This window comes from Galeopterus variegatus, unplaced genomic scaffold (genome assembly GCF_000696425.1).
Source record: "Galeopterus variegatus unplaced genomic scaffold, G_variegatus-3.0.2 Scaffold4781, whole genome shotgun sequence".
NCBI classification, from domain to species: domain Eukaryota; kingdom Metazoa; phylum Chordata; class Mammalia; order Dermoptera; family Cynocephalidae; genus Galeopterus; species Galeopterus variegatus.
In genome coordinates, this window is record NW_007730892.1 from 126,874 (window position 1) to 151,050 (window position 24,177).

Genomic DNA, 24,177 nt, shown 5'->3' on the forward strand with positions numbered 1-24,177 from the left:
GGGTTGCGATCCATTGCCGGACACGGAAAAAAACAAAAAAAAAAAAAAAAGTATACAGAGAAAACTAAAAATCACCAGAGCTAACCACCATTACAGACAGCTTGCTGTGCACACAGAACTTTGTGTCAATAGGCTCGGGCTGTATATTGTTTTAGCGTCTTGTTTTCAAATCACCAACATACTGTTATCATATTGTTTATATGTTACATGTGTTACATTTTTTCATTATTCATTAAGCATGGCCACATATCGTTTTGTTGTTTTGGGGGGTTCTATTTAATGTTTATTCTAACATTTACTTGTACACATTTGTGCAGTGTGTTGTTTGAATACCTGCATGCACTGCACGAAGATTCACCTAGGGTAGATAGTTTTTGTACCCATTAGTCCACCACTTCTCCCCCTCCCCCCGACCCCCTTCATTTCACATCTCTGCCACTTTACCGTGTACAAGTTTTACCTCCTTACCTGCATATCTTTCATTATAAGTGAAGTTGAGCATCTTTTTCTATATTTAATAACCATTTGCATTTCATTGTAAATAACCTGCTGATTTCCTTTGCCCTTTTAAATACATAAAAGGCTATACATTTTTTTTATTGTTTATAAGAATTCTTTGGAATTTAGGGATTGTGCATTCTATTTATTTAAATTTTACAAACGCCCTCCCTTTCCCCCCTCCCTCGCTACTATTTATTTATTTCTGTTGTTTTGTTTTTTGACAGTCAGTTATAGTGTTAGCTAACTAGACTGTCTCCTATTCTTCATTTTTCTTTCTAGAAAACTAAAAATTATATACTTATGAACCAAAACATATCCATTGTGAACCTGGTGCTGCACAATGACAGCTTAAAGATGAGCAATAACTCTTCATACGTGTTTTTGGTAAAGTAGACACAGCAGTTGGTTAGGTTAAACCAAAACGTATATGTCTAGCATGGAATTCCTAACCTTCTAATGAAGCCTGTAACATAAACACCAGCAACACTTCAAATGCAACCCATCTACACCTGAGTTCATTACCGTACTGCCGGCCACCCAGTCCCACCCTGCAGGAGTCTCAGAACCACCTCTGACCCTTCAGTCTCTCTATACTTCCACGACCAATCAGTGACCGAGTCTAATTATGACCTATCGCTCCTTTCCAGTGATTTTTAAATGACTTCTTAATTGCACAAGTAATACATGAATACATTCTCCTTATAAACATGTGAAACCCTAGGTTTTCAAATACGTCACTATAAAGAGGTACATAAATTTTCTTATATTTTTTTAAAAAGTGCCTCTATCCTTATTTTCTCCTTTTTATTCTGAATGTTATTTATTTGTGACTTTGTCCTTAATTGTTCACTTCAAAGGTAATATTCTTTAGTAGTAGATCTGTATACTGTGTTAACGTATAATATTAACATATAGCGTAAACTTCAGCCGGGCCGCTGCATTCAAATCCTAGGTGGACAAGGTGTCACCTTAGGCAAATTACCGAACCTCTTTCTACCTCGATTTACTAATCTGCAAAAGAGATAAAATAATAGAACCTAGCACATGGGATGGACGTGAGGATTAGATGAATAATTATGGATGATGCACTAGTAGATTGTAAGATAAATGCTCAGAACACATTGGCAGCTCCATCATTAGCTCAGAGGCACGCCTCCGGCTTTCCTGTCCACGCCCCTGTTGTGTGGCTGCCGCTGGCCTGCTTCATTCTGTTACCGGCATCCACTCCTCCTCTCTGCTGCGTCTTCCTCCTTCTTCATTGTTTTCCCCCTGCCTCTTGGAATTGAAAGCTCAGTTATTTTCATTCTCTTTTTTTTTTCTAAAAAATGAATTTAGAACTATGAATTTGGGTAACTCCACAGGTTCTAACAGACACTGTCCATTTTTATTTCTTTTCTCTCCTCCTCCTTCACCGAAGACTTCTTTAAGAAGCACGAATTTTAATTTTTGGTATAGGAGTTTGGGTTGATCATTGTTGTTGCCGCTGGTGATTTTTCATTTCACTGCATTGAGGTTAGTCAATGTGGCCTGTGTTCACCGAAGACTTCTTTAAGAAGCACGATTTTTAATTTTTGGTATAGGAGTTTGGGTTGATCGTTGTTGTTGCCGCTGGTGATTTTTCATTTCACTGCATTGAGGTTAGTCAATGTGGCCTGTGTGATAACAATTTTATTTCTTCTGAAATTCTTTCTTAAGTGGGTTCACTAATTCTTGCCACCTTGTGTTTTCTATTTCCATGAATTCTGTTTCTCTCTTCCCCATGTGGTCGGATTATGTTTTCTACAGTCCATTCTCTTTTTCCTGTACTGAGCCAGAAGTCACGTATTACATTTCCGTCTTAGCAGGGGTTATTCTTACATTGTGAACGCCCGCATTTAGTCCTCTGTTGATCATGTGGCCGCCCCCACTTGGGCCCGCTGCACGACCCTGCAGGACCCTTCCCAGCCCCCAGTTAGGCTCTTCCTTGCTTTTCACAAGCATCTCTGTTGCGGGTTTTCCCTCTTCAGTCCAGTCTTAACTGCTTCCATCGTCTCAGTGACTTTCCAGTTTCTGGTCCACAAAGAGATCTCTGTCTGGCTTTCAAACGCAATTATGGCCTCATTTATTTCCAAAAAAAATCTATATTTCACACAATTTATGGGGGCAGGTGTGTGAGGGGAGACGATGTGAGCTCGGCCCCCTTTCTCAGAAGGGGACGTATGTGTGTCCCCGCTCCCACCATCCCCACTGCCTCCACCTTAGTTCACTCCCCCATCTCTAATGCTACCGTCGCCTCTTCACCGATGTCTTTACGTGCCATCTTTTGCCTTGCTTTTCAAACCTACTTTTCCATTTCCTTTCCTTCCTTCCTTCCAGAAATGTTTGCTGAGCACCTTCTACACGCTAAGCATTATGCTAGCAGCTGGGTATACAATGATGAACAAAACAGATGCGGTCTTGAACCTACTTTCACGCTGACCTTCATTCATTATTTAATAAACATGGGCAGGCACTACATCAGGTCATGCAGAGATGAACGGGACATCATCCTTGCCTTCACGGATCAAGTCTAGTCATGAGAAAGACAGACCCGTACAGCACAATTATCATACAATACGATTTCAGTCTCTGAGTTATATGCGTTATGGGAATTCAGAAAAAGGAGCTAGAAATCTGACTAGGGAAGCTGGGGGTGGCTTTGCAGAGGAGAGAATGTTTGATATGGGTCTTAAAGACTGAAGTATGTTTGTTCATCCTAAAAATCTTCATTGGCTCACCATTGTCTAAATAATGCCTCAACATGTAATTCAATGATTCCCTGAACTAACCCCACTGGCGTTCAGGTTAAGTCTAGAAGTATGAGACCACGTTTTCTCTGTGTATTTCCCTCTCCTCCTGCCTGATTCTCTGAGGGCCATTTTCCTTCCCTAGTCCTTGATGAAACAGAGAAAAGATTCTACAAGAGCATTCACATGCGTACCAGGGAAGACTACCCTGGGCATGCTGGCAAGGCCACTTTTCCTATCTGGGGGACTAGATGGCTGTGCTGAGGAGATGGGAGCAGGACAGCGGGAGCAGCCACGTGCACACAGAAGCAGCAAGGCTTTGCTCGCAGGGCCGCCTGGTGTGCGCGTGTGGGTCAGGATTTGCACAAACGTGCCCAGGACAGCGGGCAAGGGGGAGCTGAACCCAATCTGTGCTTCGTGCCTTTAGATTGGATCAGACTGAAGGGGGCTGTGGGTCCTGAGTAAGGGGCTCCTTTTTGGATTTATCCCACCCAGAGAAGGCGCCATTTTCTAATGCACTTAAAGGGGCTACTGTTTTACCTGTGTGCTGCCTGTGGCTGATTCTGGTAGGAAAGAGAACCTTCCATCAGGGAGGATGAGGGAGCAGAATGGAGGGGATGGGGAGGAAGAGCTGGTGAACCACCTGTCCCTGAGCATGGATTCCCTTGGCTGACTCGTCACCCACGGACAGGTTGCCATTTGACAGTTCCTGATACCTCCCGGGCTCCCTGAACAGAGGGAGAGGGATTTGGACATCCTGTAGGTTTGGGGACTTGAAGGGAGAACCTCAACCCAAGAACAAGGTCATCCTGAACAAGCCAAGGGGTTCTTTGGCAGCAGCGGCCCCTCCTGCCTGGCTGGGCCCCTTTACAGTTTTGTTTTCCTCCATATCCCTCATCCAGCCTATATGGTAACCACAGCCATTTATTTTCCACTCTGTTTTCTCAACTTTGAGCCTTTGTTTACATTAATCACTCAGCCTGGAGCATCCCATTCACCCTCCATTCTCCAACAGCCGAAATGCTACTCACTCTTCACAGCGCAGCTCAAATAGGCCTCCATGGATCCATATCCACTACCCAACAAGCCAGCACTAACCCATCTTTTTTCTTTACTCCACCAGTTCATTTCGTGTTTCTTCCTATACCTCTTCTTTCGGTTTATCTTTTAGTGTCCTTAACTGTTGCAGGTCACCTGCCCAATAGTCTATAAGTACCTTGGGGGCTTCCCATCTTCCCCAATCTTTTGACCTAATTCTCTGACAATAACTTAGTTTGTATATGTGATTTTTTAAAAATCCTAACAGGAGGAAAGGACACATACCCTCTCACACAGGGCAACAGAGAGAATATAAAATTGAAAATGGACTCAACAATTTAGAAAGGAAGACAGACAATTCATTCAAAGAATCAGATTTATATTTAACTCTAATTTTATTGAGTAAATACTAAGTGCCCAGTATGTGCTAAATCTTTTCACATGCATCATCTTATTTATTCTTTCTTACAACTCCATGAAATAAAATTTGTTGATCTCATATTCCAGATAAGAGAAATAAGACACTTCCCAAAAAAGATTAAATGACTTAATCAAGTCATCTGAGAAATAAAATAATGGAGCCAAGCTTTAATCCCGGGGACTGGGAGTTCAAGGTTCCATCCTTCGTTCACTTCATCTGGGGATGGTTCTCTTCACTACATCAGGTGGTGTTAATGGGAGAAGTTAGCAAAGTAATTCCAAGTTCCCAAAGTTCAAGGATCATCTAGCTTAGCAACCCATTTTACAGGTGAGAACACCGAGGCCCAGAGAAGTAAAGTGACTTGCCATAATGGACACAGCTGTTAGGAGGTAGAGTGGTAGAGCTGGTATTCAACTCTCATGACTCCTGGTCAGTGCTCTTTCTGCACTACCATATTACTTGACTGAGTCATGTGATTATGACATACTAATGCTTCATGTTGAACTAGGAAAGGTCAGTGGCTTCTGGAGGCCAGGAATTACATTTTATTTAGTTGTCTAGTCCTGTGCACTGGTAGTTAAGAGCTTTTAACTTATTGATCAATTGGCTGAAATCTTCAGAAAAGGTTTTTTTTTTTTTTTAATTTATCAATAAATATGTCTCACCCCATACAACTTTTAAAGGGTAAACAAAACAAATAGTGGTGACAAAGATGACCTGGTACCTCTGGATTCTTAGGAAGTCACCAGTAAGTATTTTAAAATTTTTTTTTTTTAATTTATCAATAAATATGTCTCACCCCATACAACTTTTAAAGGGTAAACAAAACAAATTGTGGTGACAAAGATGACCTGGTACCTCTGGATTCTTAGGAAGTCACCAGTAAGTATTTTAAATTACCAATTTCCTTTACGATAATGTTCTATAAACTCCTCGCTGCTACATACCGCTTCTTCTGCATCTGCCAGCTGACATCCTAAAAATGAAGTCAGATTAGGGAAGGACGGCCGTTTCCTTGAATCAAAAGCCCAGCAGGATTGCATTATAAAGTATCTGCAAAAGCAATAATAGCATAAGGAACAAGATGAGGAAATCTGAATAAAGCAAACTAGACCGTTTTCCATATAGTAATAAAGCACCATTGATTCCTGCAGAGCTACTTATTTATGGTATGTTTGTTTTGTAGCAAATACTCCACTAGATTTTAAACTCATATCAGAATGGAAAAATGAGAGGATGGGCAGAAATGCATTTAAAGAAATATGACAGAGGAAATGGAGTCTAATCGCCCTCAGGGATGCCTCAAGGAAAGGAACTAAAATGTGGAAGTAGGTGCCTCTGAGGACAGAAAAGGTTTAGTTTTGTTCAGAAATCCCCAAAACAAAAAGAAGAGTTTTCTTTCCTTTTTTAAGAGGAATCATATGAACTTTGCATTAATAAGTTTTACTGTAAATTTGATTTCAACCAATTTACAGTCTGATTTGAACTTACATTTCTTCCGTAGCATAAAATGGCTGATCCATTTTAAATCCACTCTGAATGAGTTTATAGAAGTTGGCATCAACTGGAATGCCAGGGTAAGGGTTCACACCTGAGAAAAACATTGGAGAAATATAGCCATTCATTCATTTCTTCATTTGTTTATTTATTCATCAAATTAATAAATATGTATTGAGAGCTCTGATGTGCCAGACACTATTTGGTATAGGGGCTCAAAGCCGGGTGGGATTCTTAAAAACTACCCTCTTTCAACTACACAATTTTGTAATCTAGTATTTCTAATAGTTCTCTTGTAAACGACACATCTGTCCTTAGTTGCTTTTTTTTTAACAAGCACATTCAGTCATGTTTTAGGTTTCCCTGTGTTAACAGTAACAGGATGACAAATATTCATTAATTAATATTTAAATACTATGCCTTTTAATTTTTATATTTAATATTTAGTTTATGTTATATATATTGTGAAAAATGCTTTATTGTAACTATTAGCTTTTCTCGTAATTGGAAACATAACTCAGTAGTTGCTTCATAGCTAAGGGAACTGACATAAGTGCAAGTAATGAGATTTTTGCTTTTTAAGTGAGAATGGTTCTGAAAGAGCCCTGGTTGACCTATTCTGATAGCTAGACCAAAGACAGATGTGATGCTATTTTTGCTCACTCTTACTATAGAGGGAATATTCCCTGAAGCTGCAGAAAATCCTTTTAAGCATAAGTAAGCAAACTGCTGTGAGGGTTTTTTCTGATGTTATCACAAACCAAAAAATGCACTGCAGTGAGTGCAGATGTTTACTGTAATAATGACAAAACACAAAATAGCAGTATTAAAGATATGTAAGAAACAGCAGCCTCACATTGCCTCTGACAACATAGTTGGAATCACTCATGATATCTCGAGCCAATCCAAAGTCACATATCTTCACCACTTTCCCGTGGGTGACAAGCACATTCCTGGCTGCCAGGTCTCTGTGGACACACTACAAAGAAAGAAATTGGAGCGTTATTTACTACGATATACGTTATCATAGAGTGCAACCTTTCTTCTAGTTTCAAGTTCCATGGGAGATGATGGAGGGTCCCTTATCTTTGCTGGGCCATAAGCAGTCATCGTGACGCATAACCAAACGATTGTGGCTGCAGTAATCTGTGCTGCTCATGGGGAATCCCCAGAGGCCAAGGGCAACGGCTCTGAGAAAGACGAGCGAATGGAGCTGGGCGCTGTGTCCTGCTGTAAGTAAGAGACTCAATCACAGGGCCCGCTCCTGTGCCTCCAAAGGGATTTTCAGAGGCTGTCTTCCAGAGCTCTTATTGTGGGTGTGAAGAATATAATCTCTTTTCTGGCTAGGAATAAAATGAAGTAATATCAAAGAAAGTATCCAGAAAAAACTGAAAATGAGTTTGGGAGGTTGACTAAAGTAAAATCATCCCCTGAATTGAGACATGTCATGACATTAAGGGGTCTGGCAAGAAAATTAACTCTACAAAGGAAGATTTTCAAAGAAACAGAGCACCAGTAGCAAAGGTCCAATGGGCTCTCTTCAATCTTTAAAAAATAAAAGCAAAACCATAAAAACTAAAATCCCCGTGCCATAAGCCCTTGAGCTCCCTCCTGCCACATCCAGTGTTTTGGGTGCTGTCTACTTGCATTTCACCATCTTTACTACAGGCCCCTGCTAAGGCTGCACTGACCAGCACAAGACCCGCGCTGTCACCGTTTGATCTGACGTCTCTGCAGTGGTGGCACTGCTGGCCAGCCCCTCTTCCCTCAGGTCCTTCCTCCTGTGAATTCTGTATGTGCCTCAGCTGCTGCTTCCTCCAGGGGCTCTGTGCATGAGCCTGTGCTCATTCCCTAGGGCTTCCCTGTTCTCATTCCACATCCCCCCCAAGCCATTTCATCCAAACCCAGGGATTCAAACACTATCACCCAGACCTCTGTTTCCAACCCAGCCATTTCTCTTGAGCTTCAGATAGGAGTATCCAAGCATCTACTAGACTAAGCTCTACTTGGCTGCCCAAGGCACATCACATTCAATGTGTCTAGCTCATTACCTTTATCCAAAAGACCTCCTGATTCCATGATCCCTACCCTATCCCATGTTTCCTGCTGGTTTTCCTCCTCCTTCAAAAATCTCCTCTAGCCCAAGCACGAACTCCTTCAGGAACCCTTTTCTGCTCCATCTCCCCTGTCCCTCCCCCACCAGGTCTGCTGTGCATATCCCTCCTCTGGCCTCCCAGAACTTACTTCATTCACAATATTGATCACACTACAGTGTCATCTTTGATTTGCATGTCTGCTTCTCTCTTTCTCCCCTATCAGTCTTTGAGCCCAGAAGTTGTATCATAACTGACTCTGCATCTCCAGCCTAGGTGGCACGTGGTCACTGCTCAACTTAATACTTGATGAAAGAGCCTATGGAGGAAACTTAGGGACCACCAGAGAAGTAGGGGGAAGGAGAGACAAGCAGGGGACCGTATCATAACTGACTCTGCATCTCCAGCCTAGGTGGCACGTGGTCACTGCTCAACTTAATACTTGATGAAAGTGCCTATGGAGGAAACTTAGGGACCACCAGAGAAGTAGGGGGAAGGAGAGACAAGCAGGGGACAGTGACATGCATTGCATGATTCAGAGAGGAAGGCCTAAACTGAGGACAGAAGGGGAGAAGGTCTAAGAAACTGGATATTCTTCAAAAATTCATATTATTACAAGTCAAGGAGGGAGGGAACAGTGTCCCTTGACCACCAATTGGGAGTAGTTTGAGTATTTAATTAACTATGGGCAGCAAACCAGGCCAGACGACCTAGCAGATGCTCTGCAACATCTGTAAAGATAGTCGTGAACATGCCATTGCAGATGTGTAGGTGAACGGTAGACAAACGATAAGGTGGGCAAGAAGCCTGAGAAAAGCTCGTGCAAACAGCAGCCAGGGAAGGGGGAGAGGAGAATGTGCCTCGGTGGGGAGAGCTGGAAAAGTATCACTGAGATAGTAATGTTTTTAAAGAAAACATAAAATGCAGTTGAAATTAGTCTCTCCAAATTCAGAGAGAAGAGAAAGAGGAGACAGAGAAGGAAGTGAAGGACAGGGGGAGGAAGAGAATAAGATACCAAAGAAAAAAGAGGAAGAAAAAGTTTGGGAAACAATGGAAGGCAAGAAAATGAGGAAGGAAAGTAGCCAGAGGAATGGCCTAAATCTGTTTAGAGTCATGAAGCATTTGAAATGGCAGAGAGCAGCAGGACTGAAAGGCAAATACAGAAAGAAAATGAAATTGCGGTAGAGATGGTGCCCTGAGGCAGGTTCCACGGCCCTGTCATCACAACTCTAGTGGATCTGGGGTTAGTGACCAATGAGGTAGTGGGACCATAGGACTGTCGCTAGTGCCATGGCAGAGAGCAGCAGGACTGAAAGGCAAATACAGAAAGAAAATGAAATTGCGGTAGAGATGGTGCCCTGAGGCAGGTTCCATGGCCCTGTCATCACAGCTCTAGTGGATCTGGGGTTAGTGACCAATGAGGTAGTGGGACCATAGGACTGTCGCTAGTGCACATTAGACCAAGACGCTCAGGGTGGCTGGCTCGGCAAACAGAGCACACTGGGTTTTAGCCTCTACTCACCTGCTGGGTCACATGACTGTCCAAGGAGGGACTGCTATGGATTGAATTGTGTCCCCCAAAGTTCCAGGTATTAGAAACTTAACCCCCACGTGACAGTGTTAAGAAGGTGGAAAATGCTATTATGGTAATTGAAAGGTGGAGCCGTGAAGAGGTGATTAGATTGTGAGGACCATGCCCTAGTGAGTGGATTGATCCACTTGATGGTTTAATGGTGGTCATGGGTGTGGCTGGGAGGGCTTTAAAAAGAGCACGCGAGGAGTGCTCTCTCTCTCTCTGCTCCTGCCATAATCGCCATGTGATATCCTGCATCTCTGTAGAATCACCACCACCAAGGCCCTCACCAGATGTGTTCCCTGGACTTTGGACTTCTCAGTCTCCAAAAGTGTAAGCAATAAATACTCTATTTCTTTACAAATTACTAGTTACAGGTATTCTGTTATAAGCAACAGAAACAGACTAATACAGGGACTGACCAGGCTATACTTGGTTTTGAGGAGGTATTTCCATATTCTTCCTATCTTGACCTTCTGCTCTGGAAGTGTCAGGGAACTTCTGGACAGCCTTGGAGGGCTATGCTAACCATTATTAATAAAGAATTTGGGCCTTTATACTACAATTATCCAAGAGCCAAGGTAACATTCTAGGTGACTCCTACAGTGAACAGGGGAAAAAAGGTGGACTTTAAGGGATACAAGTTAAAATAAACAAGAAAAAGTATGTAAGCACATCTTTCTCTTAATTACCATTTTATCTTTTTTTTTTAATTTGTTTTTTTCTTTAAAAGGAGCTCACCGACTTAAATTCCAGAAATTCCATTCCTTTGGCAACTTGATATGCAAAGCATAGAAGATCTTCAAATGTAAGCACATTCAAATCCTCTTCTTCTTCCAGTCTTTTTTGGTTTTCATATTCAGTTTCATCTGTAAAACAGAGCTGGTCTTCACTTTTGTCAAAACCCTGAGAAGTTGTCTTAATAAATCTCTATGAAGTCTGGCTGGTTAGCTCAGTTGGTTAGAGCAGGTGCTGATAACACCAAGGTCCAGGGTTTGATCCCTGTACCAGGCAGCAAAACAAACACACAAAAACCTCCATGCAAGGTCATTAAAGCCAGACTTAGGTGAGGTGCCAGGATGTGTACATGAAGCTGTCACATCATTTTCCAGGCAGCACAAGAGCTGACCTGTTTATGGTGACAAGTGTATAGCCTAGGAAGGGTCACAGAAAGGTTCTTTTTGGTTACAGATAAATTCCCTAGCTTCTGTGACAGTAGGTGGCCTCCAGCTAGTCAGGAGTTTTAGATGCCCTTTTTCTGTAGGAGGAAGTTTTGTCACATTGGAAAAGGAATTAACCTTAATCAATGTCTACCACATTTTATGAACCGTATTGCACCTGAGTTCTTCCACGTACTCCTTCCAACAGCCCTGCAAGGAAGACACCGGTAGGCCCATTTTAGGAATAACTTGTCCAAAGTCACCCAGCCAGAAAGTGAAGGAACCAGAAGTTAACTCAACTTCTGTCTGACTCCAGAACTCATCATCTTTTCCATTTATCAGGTAATAAGGTGGCTCTAATTAATTTATGGCTTTAAAAAGAATAACTTGACCAAATAAAGTAATCCTCAGTGTCTACTAGCTAAACATTGGCATAAAATTCACAATATATCAGCTGTTGGCTTTTAACTACCTTTAAAGTAAATATGCATTAATAAAGCCTATCATGAACATTAGTAAAGAAAAAAATGCTTTTGCACTTATATACTTTTAAAAAATAGCTAACACAAACTCTTGTATCCATTTCTGTTTTAAAGTGCTACTAATTTGAATAAAATATTACCTTCAGAATGGAATGAATTCCCATTGAACCCTGAGATCTGATCCGAGTCCTGGTGTATTTGAACTTCTCTTGAACCAGGCATACTATTAAAAAAAAATTTTTTTTTCATTATTTACATTCTTCTCCTGAGCAGACATTTTATTAAGAAAACACAATTCATTAAAGAAATGGATCCCAGTCATAAATGGGCTTTTAAATTAAAAGCAACGCCATCAATTTGCCCATTTTTTGTGGGTATCAAAAACATCTGTGTAAATGGGCTTGCCAGTCTAATTAGGATAAGCATGATCCCTGTTATCTGTATAGAGTCTTACAGTTCAAAAAGGACCTCACCCAATCTTTGCCACAACCCACTAGCTGAGTGTTAAAGTCACATTTTATAAGAGAAATTAGGTTCAGGGAGATCAATATGGTTTGCTGATATCTCAAAGCTCATAAAGAGTAGAACTAGGGCTCACATGTCATTCTGCAGTTTCCAACCTCAGCCCACTTTCCCTTTAAAAGCTCATGTTAATACAGATCCTCTATAGAGACCTGTAAGCGTTTTACCATCCTTCTTTTTTCAAGTTTGCCTTTATAAAGCTCATTTCCTTTTACTGTGAAATTAATAAATAGGAATGATAAAAATCTCTTTTAAGGTATATAATATAGAAGTCTTCACTGAGGAGTTCTGTACCAAGTATAAATAGATCATGTTTCAATTTACAATTTCCATATCTTTGGAAAATGACTTAATGCTTTCAGATCAAAAATATTCCAAAATTAATTGCTTCAGGGTATTTAATACCCCAATGACCAGAATGAGTTAAAGAGACTAATTACTGAACATGGAGTGCTGATCACACACATCTGACTCATTAGGATAGACTCTCTGTTCTAGCATATGAATGACATTATAGAATTTTCTCAGTTCTAGAATTTGAACTGAAAAGTAAGTGTAAAGGGGAGGATCGGTGTGATGGATATGAACCAGTTAAGGGTAACTGCACACAGACATGCATGGATACCTCTGTGGGGCCTTAAGGTCTTGCTGGTTCTGTCTCAGACCTTGAAGGCCAAAGACCTGTACTGATCTTACATTCTTTTTTTTTAAGATGACTGGTAAGGGGATCTTAACCCTAGACTTGGTGTTATCAGCACCACACTCTCCCAAGTGAGCCATGGACTGGCCCTCTGATCTTACATTCTAAGAAAACAAAGCTGGGAATCTCAAACACATCCCCAAAGTAAAGATAAAGTCTGTGACAAACAAATATGCCTTCGGAATAAGGGAGAGCTTTCACATATGCAGGGACAAAGGGATGCACTGTGGTTGGAGGAATTATTCTGTCAGAATGCCTGTGAATCCGTTCAGAGAAAGGTACTATAAGTCTATGATGCTCAAATAATTAGCAAGAAATTTCAAGCATGAGGAGAAGCATCCCACCAAATTCCTAAAGCCTTCATTCATGCATGCTAAAATAATAAAATCCCAACAGGACCCAGTATCACTCAGGATCCCCACAAGTGGCAGAATATACTTTGCAGAGCACAGAGACAAGCTAGCATTACTTTATTTTGTCCTCATAATCACATGTCAATTGATCCATCCTAATATTTTAAAATCCAATTTAGGAGTTTAGAGATCTTTTTTGCAATAGCCCCAGGATCTGGGGTGTTCTCTATGAATATGTCAAGGACATTGGAAAAAGTCTTCGGGGCCGGCCCGGTGGCGCACTGCTACAGTGCGCCGCTTGGGAGCATGGCGGCACTCCCGCCGAGGGTTCGGATCCCACATACAGACCGGTTCCCGCTCACTGGCTGAGCGAGGTGTGGGCGCAACACCGAGGGTTGCGATCCCATTGCCGGTCCCGGTCTGGTACGGGCGCGACACTGAGGGTTGCGATCCGTTGCCGGACACGAAGAAAGACAAAAAAAAAAAAAAGAAAGAAAAGAAAAAGTCTTCATTCTTCTACCAATACCTTTGTGGCAAGGAAGAGTCTTGAAAGATTAACTAATTCACCTTTCTCAAAACCAAACATGTATCTAGGGTGTGATTTAGGCACAGGTGGGACTATAATACCTGTACCGAAGGAAAGGGAAAAGTTTCATTGTTCCAGATCAACAGGGAAATAATAGAAAAGACAGAGGATTTTTCCAGGTCTTAGGACCCAAAGACCACACACTGCCTTTAGAAACTTGTAGTGGGGGTGTTTCACCATCACACTTTGTCCATGTTCCATGGTGTTTAATTATGAGACCTGACCCAGCCTCTTACCTGGAATTTGGATTTGATTGGAAAGGGGGGTAAAAACTGAAATTGTGTTCCTTGAAAATCTCCGTCCATGTCCTGTGAAATTTTTCTCTTTTACTTCTTAGATAGTTGAGAAGATCACCATAGCAACAATATTCAAAAATCAGGTAAATTGGTCCTGAAATAGTTACAGTTTTAATTACAGGAATACAAACACCAAGTTGTTTTTTCAGACATCTGTGCAGCTTACAACATACTCTATGAGAGCTCGGGTTTCCCCTGACTTTGGGAGAGTACAACTTTTTCTAAGCTCATCTCTTCTTATACTTTAAGATCAGTTTCAGCTTTTTGCTCAAACTCTTTGGGAAAGCAGGATCTCCTTGCCTTTCTCCTTGACCCTGGTTGTACACATGGCTTCACTCATACCACTGGCATGCTGGATTCTCCAGTTTGCAACAGAGCACAATATACTAGACATTTTGTGAACACTTGGTAAATATATGCTGATTTGTTGTTTGCCTGAAGAGGGAGAAATATAGTCCCAATACTCTCTTAGATCCATTTTTCTCTACCTTTAGTCCCAGCCCCACACCTGCTGTTCCAGAAGGAATGACCTTGGGCACATTGCTTGGGTGTTTCTAGGCAGAAACAGAGAGCATGTCCAGAGAATTCTGGGAAAATAAGGTCTGACCCCCCAACCTTGGCCTCATTTGAAGGCTGCCCAACAGGGAGAGTGGCCAAGCTCCGTGGCTGTTCTTGCCCCTGCATTGATGCCAGCCTTGCAGCTGAGGGAGAAGTACAGATGCCACACAGGGCACTTGCAGTGTTGCTGTCGTCTTAAGCAGGTCAGAATTATGTGATATATCCCAACTGATGGGGTCAAAGAGAGGCGTTCTTTATAACGACCCATCTGACTTACAGAGTGCTCAATATCAAATTCCACTTGGGTTTCAGAGCCCACTCTGTGACTGAGAAGAGAGAGAGAGAAAAAGAGAAGACAAACGTGCTCTTTGTCTTCCAGCTAAAATATTTTTGATTAGGTGTTTTTAGTGGAAATCGATTACCTGACAGTGTGCATGCCCCCAGCAAGTTCACAATATTCTCATGGTTTCCCAGGTGAGTCATCATTTTGAGTTCTGACATGAGCGCCTCTTTTTCAGAACTGTCTGCTTTTTCTGTCAATGGAGGAGCATTAAAAAAATGTAAAACCCAGGGAAAATATGAATTTTATGATATTTAATCAATTAAAATTTCCTCAATTTAGAGCCGATTTGCATTATTGATGTAAATTCAAAACCATAAGAAAAAACAGACATAAAAATAATACGTGAATTTTGGATAATAATATTCTGTGTTTTAAGACAGAATTTCAAAGATTGTGGTATAAAAGCTAAACCTAATAATGTGCCTTTCTACTGGACTTTCTTCTACCTACCAAAATAAAAATCCTCGAAACAAAAAAAAAATAATAATAATAATAACAACACATGAGTTTCCTCCACAGTAGAAGTTAACAGGTATGATGAAGGGGAAAACATCATTTTTTTTTCTTGAATCTTGGATCTGCTGAAGTCAGAGGGAGACAAGATAGGAGTGTCAGCAAGGCTGGTTGCCTCCAGCCTGTGGCCCTCAGGTCTACAACCTTACATTTGTCAGTAAGTCCAATGAGAGGAGGTCAATAACCACATTCTCAAGAGACTTATTAATTGATAATGAGAAATATAACTGCCAAACAGGCTAGAATGTATCAGTTGGCCAATGCATCCTCTCCCTAGAGAAAAGTCTAGATAGCCTGGCAAACTGCACTCACAACCTGCTCAGAAGCACAGCAATGAGCCCTAAGGGCTCCTGACACTGAGGCTGACGTGCAGCTGGTCAGGGCACCCCTGCCCCATGTGTGTGTTGGAGCCCCCAGGACAAGGCCAGAGTCACTGGACTTTCCTCTCCAGACTCCACCCACCCCTCTTTAACATATTCTTTCTTACAGACATAGTAACTTTTCTTTACATTCAGTGAAGATTTCATTAGATTTCAAGGTCCCATTATCTTGTCTTGGAAGACATCCCAGCCTTTATGATTATTTTTCTGGAATGTCAATACCATCTATTTTGACTTGAGTGAGCTCTCAGGGGTATCCAAAATCTCAGCTTAGGAGTGGGACCCTTTGCTGTGTGTGCTGGGACCCACTAGCACATCATATTTTCAGCTGCTTCATGATTTACAGGGATTTGAGGCTTTCAACTATCCATGTCTTGTTCTTTATGACCAAAATAAAATCTTACATTTTATGGCATGCTTAACTTTTTCAAAGCACTTTCATATACCATTACCTCTTTCATTCATTCATCCAGCAAGTATTTATTGAGTGTATGAGGCATGGTGCCAGGCATTGGGGAATGAAAAATAGACAAGAAACAGCCCTGGTCTTCCTGGAGCTTAGAGTGTCCTAGAAAAGGGAGGTGAGTGAATAAGCCACTACAATACAGCGTGATAGACACAATGTGGCAAGTGAATGCAGGGCTTCTGCAGAGTCACACAAAAGGGACAGCTAACTTAGCCTTGGATGAATGGTGAAGGGGACATCAAATGTCTAACCTGAGACCTGAAGAAACGTAAGAGCTACCAGGTGAATACATGGTGTGGGGAGCTGGAGGGCAGAGGCTCGCTGCATGATAATGGAATGGGCAAAGGTGGAGAAAGCAACAGCTCTGCAGAGCAGTGCAGATCCCACCTTGGAAGGCTTACAGACAAATGCGGCAGGTAAGACAATTAAGCAAATATGCAATTACAATTGTGAAAAGTTATATGGGAAAAAACCTACAGAGAGCTAAGGTAACGTATTGGAAGGGACTCAGTCTCTTCTGTGATGTGGGAGAAGGCTTCCCTGAGGAAGCGATATTTCAGCTGAGATCTGAAGGAGGAGTAGGAGATGCCTAAGTGAAAGGGGAAGGGTGAGCAGAAGGATCCGCCTGTGCAAAGGCCCTGAGGTAGAAGGGAACATGTGCTCTGGAGGAAGTGAAAGGAGTCCGGCATGCTGGTGTGCTGACAGTGGGAGGCAAGGGGGTGGCAGCAGCCAAATCATGCAAGGCTGGGTCGTCCATTTAAGAGTGATCAAAAGCCACTGGCAATGTTAAGTAAAAAAACAGTATGATCTGCTTTGCATCTCATAAGCATCACTTGAACTTCAGCACAGAGAACCCGAAAGGAGGTAAGAGTAGATAGAGGGTGCCTGCTTTGGAGGCTACAGCGGCTGTTCAGGACAGACTTGGACTAGGGTGGTAGTAATAGACATAGAGAGAAGAGGATGGACTCGAGAGACTAAGCAGGAAACCTGACAGAAATAGTTTACAGCGTGTTAGAGCACAGTGTTGAAGAAGAGCCCTAGTTTCTGGTTTGCCTGATTGTGTGGAATGTGGCTATTCATTGGCATCAATCACTGAGAGAGGGAGTGCTGATGGAGGGCTGGGATTAGGAGAATTCAGCTTGAAAAAGCTGACTTAAAAGGACTGTTGAACATCCAAGCACTTGAACATATGAATGTGAAGCTCAGAAGGAAGATGCAATCACGAGAACCATGGGTACACAGGATGAAGCCACATGTGTGTTCAAGATCGAATATGGTGAGTGTGTGTAGTGAGCATGGAAGGAGGTCCAGGAACAAGACTACAGGACTCCGCATAAAAGCTGCGTAGACAAGGGTGAGCCAGCAAAGCACTGAGAAGCAGCCAGAGAGGTAGGAGGAAAGCCAGAGGAATATGGTGACTGGACACCAAAGGAAGAAAGCATTTCTAGACTGCAAGAATAGTTGATAGTGTCAATTTATGCAGAAAAATCAAGTAACACGAGGACTAAAAAATGCCCATTGGACTTGGTTGGAAGCCACTGTTCATCTCAGGAAGAGAGCCAGCTGGGGGTGCACTTGCTCAGTGAGTGGTGGGAGGGGACGGGATGGGCAAGGGTGCCAGAGTGGAGTGGACGGAGCGGCGAGTGGGAAGTGAGGACACAGAGGGCCTCAATTTGCTCTTCTACCCCCGGTCTACGTCAAAATGCAAGAAACAACTTCTGCCTGCAGCAACTGTATCCTTAGTACTGAAACCAATGAAAACTAAACTCTAAGAGAGAAGAGGAAGATGAGGTCGAGTTTTGTGTTCACGACGTGGTTGACACTAACCCCAACCTGCTCCCTTTTCAGCTTTGAAGCATGGCAAACAGTAACCATAGAAACGATAGAAAAGGTGAGAAAGGGTAGATGGAAAACTGTGCCTCCCATCTTTGTGCATCTCGGTCAACATCATTCCACTGTACTGTACCTTTCAGCATTTTGACTGCGACCTGGATTGAGACTCCTGTTTTACTAATTCCATACGCTGTTGCATTCATCACTTTTCCAAAAGCACCTGATCCTAGTACCTTCCCTGCAAAGATAAAAGGTGAGTACATACATTTTAAAGATTTTCCAACAGAAAAGGAATGCCACAAAAACACTGGGAACATTCAATTCTTACCAAACTCTAAGTTTTCTCTTGGAAACTCCCACTTGAGATCATATTCATATTCTCTGAAATCAATGTAGAAGTACTCATTGTCCAACGAGCCGGTCACCTGCACCATCTGCAGCTGGCTTTCATACCTAAATTGCTTCAGAGGTGAAATAATGAGACAGTTAGGAAAAGGCAGTTCTGCAGATGGAGGAAACAATAATGAATTTTGTCCTCTGCTGTTACCTTTTTGTACTTGTGACAGATTAGCATGGTTAAAACAACAATGAAGGGGAGACAAAGCCCAATTGTTGCATAGAATGAGATGTTGTCTTGGATGAAAGGGAAGGGGCCTGCAACAGAAGGGTGTCATGAGCAACGAGACAGCTGGTATTACAAACTTCAGACCCTCATTACCGTCTCTCATGGCCTGTGTGAGTAACCCTCATTCTCAGTCCCTACCTACAAGCACTCTATGTATCCTCCACTCCCTATGGAAAATCTGGCAAAAGGACAAGTTTCCTGTCTAGAAATTTTTAAATAATTCTGAACCCATTTTTTAAAAATCATCTGCTAGGGTTATAAGAATTGCATCTATTTAAAACCACAGGATGTATGATTCAGATAAAGAAGATGGTCGTGTTTCTTCTATGAAGATATCATATGAATGTGGGGAAGTTAGTTTTCTGATGCTGATGATTCTAAACTATTACCGTAGGTGGGCCAGGTTTCAGAATTGTTTAACTCAGGAGGGCTCTCAAAAACAAACCCCAAATTACAAAACAGCAGGCTAAAGGCATATAGGGAGATTAATCAAAAGGGAAAATGATAGAGACTCCAAATTAATAAATCTGTTTCTCCAGCATTGGATATTTGGGTCAATATTCATTACACAGGGAGTTAACTGTTCCCCACATTGCTATAACTCGTGAGTCGTAACAACATATCTAGAACTCTGCCCCAAACCGCAAAACAGTACGTGTTAGTGGGGATTCTTGCCTGACTCAAAAAGCCTTCTCTTCTCACACACTGAACCTACCCTCTCTTGTAAAATACCCCAAATAAAAGCCAGCGACAGGGACTAACTTCTAGAGGGGAATTCCTGATGGTGGAGTATTACAATAGCGACTGCTGGATACCTGGTGAGTTTAAAAGGATTGTTTCACAAGATATGCCAACAGAATTGTATGCGCAGCACTTGACCAGGAGCCCTTTCACAGCCTCACTCATGTTTAGGATACTGCTTGAAATCCACTGTCCGAACACTTTTCTGTTAGCCTTTTTATTCCAAACGCCTTCTGTGATTTCTTCTGTGCAGCTGAAAAGACATGAAAGACAGAGAAGTTAGATGGTTGGGGCTGTTGTCAGACTGGAAATTAGGGCTTCTGTAGTGAGTTCTAAAAGAAATTCATCTATTGTAAGTTATCAGAGACCATCTATGACCACTGAGAAGTATGGTTGATTCAGAAGGTAAGCATTTTAAACATTTCCTCATTTCTTCTTAAACTGTATTCACGAAAAAGAGTCAACAGGCGAGTGAGTTTTATGTCCTTCCATTACAAGAGATGTCAATGTCCTTATTACTTGGGAAACTTGTCTGAACACTTCTTCCAGGTCCAAGATGGTAATGGGTATCCATCCGAGGAACAAGACGCCTGGCTCGCGGATGCCTCGGCGAGCACTTGAGGTTTCCCTGCAGAAAATAACATGTAAACTGAGCTCATGGAGTATGGAACTTGCCGGAAATGATTTCAAAGTTGCCTTCAGTGTCGGCTGCCCATTTACTCCAGGGCGGGGAGGGCCTCTCATTCGAGATGCCTCAAGATCCCTGGTTATTCCCTCTTTCCCTTTTGCCATGTAACCTTCCTATCACTTAACACCGCTCCACGGAGCACCACTTTTCCACTGCTGGGCTTCTGCCGTAGAGAGCTGAGGTGTAGACCTCCATCTATCTGTGAACCTCAAAACAATTCTTAGCTTCAGAAGAAGTGTCTGAAAAAAGTCCAGTGAAATGTATTCCTGTCCTTTTATAGACCACAGAAATGAAAATTACTAAAACAAACAGCAGGTACTATGATTGTCAGCCTTCTTTTAACATAACCTTTCAAAGTACTAAATGTAATAAAGTTACAACACTAAAGCACATTCAGAGAGGATATGAAATTAGTTTCTGAGGATAAACACAGAAGGAGGTATATGTAACTAAAGCCAGTAGATATGAGAGTAAAATTTCAAAACATTTCAGCATACAAAAACAGTTTTGTAACATCCTTTCTAAGCCATTACTCCATTACTTTAAGCTCTTGCTGATTGAGATTAATAAAGAATTCAGGAGTTATAAGATAAAAAATTAAATTCTTGGCAATTTAACTTACTTCTTATGTTCAGCGTGAACCTTTTGGTGAATTGAGCGTCATCATTTCCTGCATGGAATATATATTCTCCTGGCTGGTGTTTATGGTTGCAAAACTTAGATATGCTGTTTGAGAAAGAATTAAAGACAGACTTAGCTTGATTCCTGCAGGAGATACTACAACGAACAAGTGTGAATGGGAGGAGTCTTCCTTGAAACTCTCTCTACTCGTTAAAGTTTACTGGACAAGGAGATGTCTGTATTCTAGACACTTGCCACTCAAAGGGTGGTGCACTGACAAGCAGATCAGCATCACCACAGTGTCATCTGGGAACTTGTTGGAAATGCATGATTTCTGGCCCAACCCGCAACCTACCAACTCCGTGTAGTTTTTATTTGCTTTGTTAACAAGAAGGCTGAAGATGTAAAAAGGGGAATTTCTTATCCCGACCTACTTCTGGACAAGGAGGAAATGGCAGGTGAAGTGGAAGTGACAGAAAGATGGTGGGGAAAGCCAAAGTATGACCCTAGGGAGCATAAGAGGAGACACAGCCACATGAGATTCCAGGCTTTAGGAAGGCAGAGCTGAAGCAGTCCAAGAAAAGAAAGATGGGATCTTCTAAAATGGAAAATGCAATTCTCTCTGGACAGTGGCCAGAAACCCTAAAAAGGAAGAAGAGAGGAAGAGAACTATGTTGGCTAGCCAGACACCATGCCAAAGCACCAGTCAATCTGGTGGAAAAGAAATGACCGATACAACCATTTATCATCATGCAGACCAAAGCGAAATGTTTCGTAAACTTTTTTCCTTTTCAGTCTTTCATTCTTTCTTAATGGAGTGGGATTTGCCACTGTTTCAATGAAATAGCACCTGAAATATTTTCATTCTTCTGAATAATTTTCAGGTAGAAAATTGGTCACATAAACAGCCAGAGCACAAAATCGATATCCAGGTAATTTTAAACTGCTTTCTCTCCTGTTTATGGCAGTTTATCCTAGCAACAACAGTTGCCGAACCTCTGGGAATTCCAAGGCGACTAACCAACTAGGTGACTGGGAGATTCAAGGCTTCCTCTTTTCCCCTAGGGTTTTTCTAAAATTGGCCAGCTGGCATGAGACAGGAGGTCAGGAAATTTGAGTTTACAGTGAAATAGTGTCTTGGTGATTAAGCAGATGTGTTCTCATTATAACTATGAAAAGGGTTCTTTCCTCTGTAATCGAAATGCCAGGTCACTTTTATTTTCCATTTAGCTCCTAGAGGGGAGGAGTTGAGAAAGGGCAGGTTCTTTCCAGTGGCTCAAAGAGTAATTTTACTATAAAGAATGCTTTATTCATACAGCAAGGGATTATTGAAGTCAAATCAGAATGCAGAAAATAATAAAGCATGTATTGGAGAAGCTGAGAGCTCCTGAAACTGGAGAACAAAGAGCTGGCAAGCTTGAAGGTGGCTTTACGAAGCACTGAAAGACAGCTGATCAGGTGGCCCTACCTTGGACTGCAGAGTCATGGGGCCAGGCACAGCCTAGCTGAAGTTGCATCTGATCTGTTCAAATACCTGCCCTGAGTTAGATGAAGATAGTTGGGGGCAGGGAAGATGTGCTGATGATTTTATACTTCACCATACAAGTATAATACCGTGTTCATTTGTATTTGATTTCAGGAAAGCTGACAAGCCTGGGCCCAACGGCAAAGCATGACGCATTTCACAAGGTCCAAAAATGCTTCTATTTTTAAATAACTAAATAGCATGTATGTATTTCTGTGTTCTTATACACAGGGTTTGAGAATCTCACACTTTGAAAATGAGTTGGTTTCAAGAAGCAATATAGTGAAATGGTTAAAAACACAGACTTTGGAGCTAATTGCTGTTGGAATCCCAATTCTGCCACTGCCTGGAGGTGTGAAATTGGGCTAGTAAAGTAGCCTCTTTGTGACACAATTTCCTTGTCTGTATAACAAAGATAATAATAGAATCTACCTCATATAGTTGTTGGGAGAAAATTTTTCAAAATAAAAAAAGCATTTTTGTATAAAGGGCTTATAATACTCCCTAGCACATAGTAAACATAATATACATGTTAGATCATCATTATTATGAGGCTTATTAATACCAGTCGTCATTTTGAATGAAAAAGAAATTTAGAAGCTTTATTCTGGGGTATACTGTAAGCATACAAATCACATTAAAATAAAAAGATGCAAGGGAAAAAGTAAAACTAAAGTCAATGCCTATCAACAGGAGTTAGTTAAGATAAAAACTTTTAAAAAGTAGAATACTACGCAGCCATTGAAAATGATAATGCGACATAATAACATACTTAACATAAAAAGATATTCATCATATATTTTAAATGAAAAATCAAATCACAAGTGGCACAATTAATTTCATGTTTATACAAAGATCTATATTTTATGTTTCTATCAGGGTGGTTACATAGAAGAAGTCTGAAATCTTATCTCTGGAGGTGGAACTAAGGGTGCCCTTTTTTTTTCCTTTACTTACAGCAATTTCAAAAAACAGGAGTGAACAAAGGGTATTGACTTTGCCCTGTGTGATTGGGCAAGTAATTTAACCTGAGTTTCCATATTTCATAATATGAGATTGTGAAAATTAAATGAAATAATTCACATAAAAGACTTTGCACATTGTCCTGTGCATAGCAAGAGCTCAAAGAAGTGTCTTTTCTTCTCAGTGAGTGGTTTCATATGATGTAGCTGATAACTTAAACTGAATGGCATCTCTGGAGGAAGAGGAGCCAGGACCACCGTCACAAACAGCAGAAGTGAACAGGGCCAGGATTCAGTTGGGAGCTTGTGGTATTTCACTAGATCCAACCATCTTCTCTCTCCTTTCTGTACAAACTCAAGACTCATCTCCTTCAAAAAAAAAAACTTAAAAAAACACAAACAGCAGAAGTGAACAGGGCCAGGATTCAGTTGGGAGCTTGTGGTATTTCACTAGACCCAACCATCTTCTCTCTCCTTTCTGTACAAACTCAAGACTCATCTCCTTCAAAAAAAAAACTTAAAAAAAAAAAAAGTGCCTCCCACAGGCTCGGAAAGCTTCTGCAATCATATGTCACTCACTACACTAAGAGACTGCTTTTCTGTTTGCCCATTCTTCTCCTGAGCAGGACACTGGCTCCTCACCCAGAACCCCATGACTCCCACACTGCAGTTTACCCAGTGAGTCTCAGTCAGTGCCTGTGAAGGACAGAACTTACATTTGTAGAGTAGGGAAATTAAATATTTCAGTGGGAAGGAAAACACAAGGCTTAGTCAAGGCTAAGGAGAGTCTTTCAGAAGAGGTTACTAAATAATTTAAACAGTCTAATAAATTTTTTTTTTACCACAAAACTCAGAAAAGCTATGGTAGATTTGGTGTTTGTAGTTAATTATGCAAACTAATAGGTGAAATATCCTGGAAACTTTTATCAAGACTA

The 24,177-nt window shown here is 41.4% G+C and overlaps 1 protein-coding gene across 1 annotated transcript in view; it reads right to left on the reverse strand.

Annotated features, from left to right (window-relative positions):
* FLT3 (fms-related tyrosine kinase 3) overlaps positions 1–24,177 on the reverse strand; it is a 47,786-nt gene that overhangs the window by 1,181 nt on the left and 22,428 nt on the right. Inside the window, exons 9-22 of the mRNA XM_008588347.1 lie at positions 20,757–20,860; positions 19,966–20,074; positions 19,521–19,699; positions 18,628–18,734; positions 18,409–18,541; positions 18,214–18,318; positions 14,968–15,078; positions 13,928–14,081; positions 11,671–11,753; positions 10,630–10,757; positions 7,068–7,201; positions 6,886–6,890; positions 6,217–6,316; positions 5,673–5,778 (exon numbers count right to left, since the gene is read on the reverse strand). Coding sequence (XP_008586569.1) covers positions 5,673–5,778; positions 6,217–6,316; positions 6,886–6,890; positions 7,068–7,201; positions 10,630–10,757; positions 11,671–11,753; positions 13,928–14,081; positions 14,968–15,078; positions 18,214–18,318; positions 18,409–18,541; positions 18,628–18,734; positions 19,521–19,699; positions 19,966–20,074; positions 20,757–20,860 — 1,558 coding nt within the window. The remainder of the gene's footprint in view (positions 1–5,672; positions 5,779–6,216; positions 6,317–6,885; positions 6,891–7,067; positions 7,202–10,629; positions 10,758–11,670; positions 11,754–13,927; positions 14,082–14,967; positions 15,079–18,213; positions 18,319–18,408; positions 18,542–18,627; positions 18,735–19,520; positions 19,700–19,965; positions 20,075–20,756; positions 20,861–24,177) is intronic.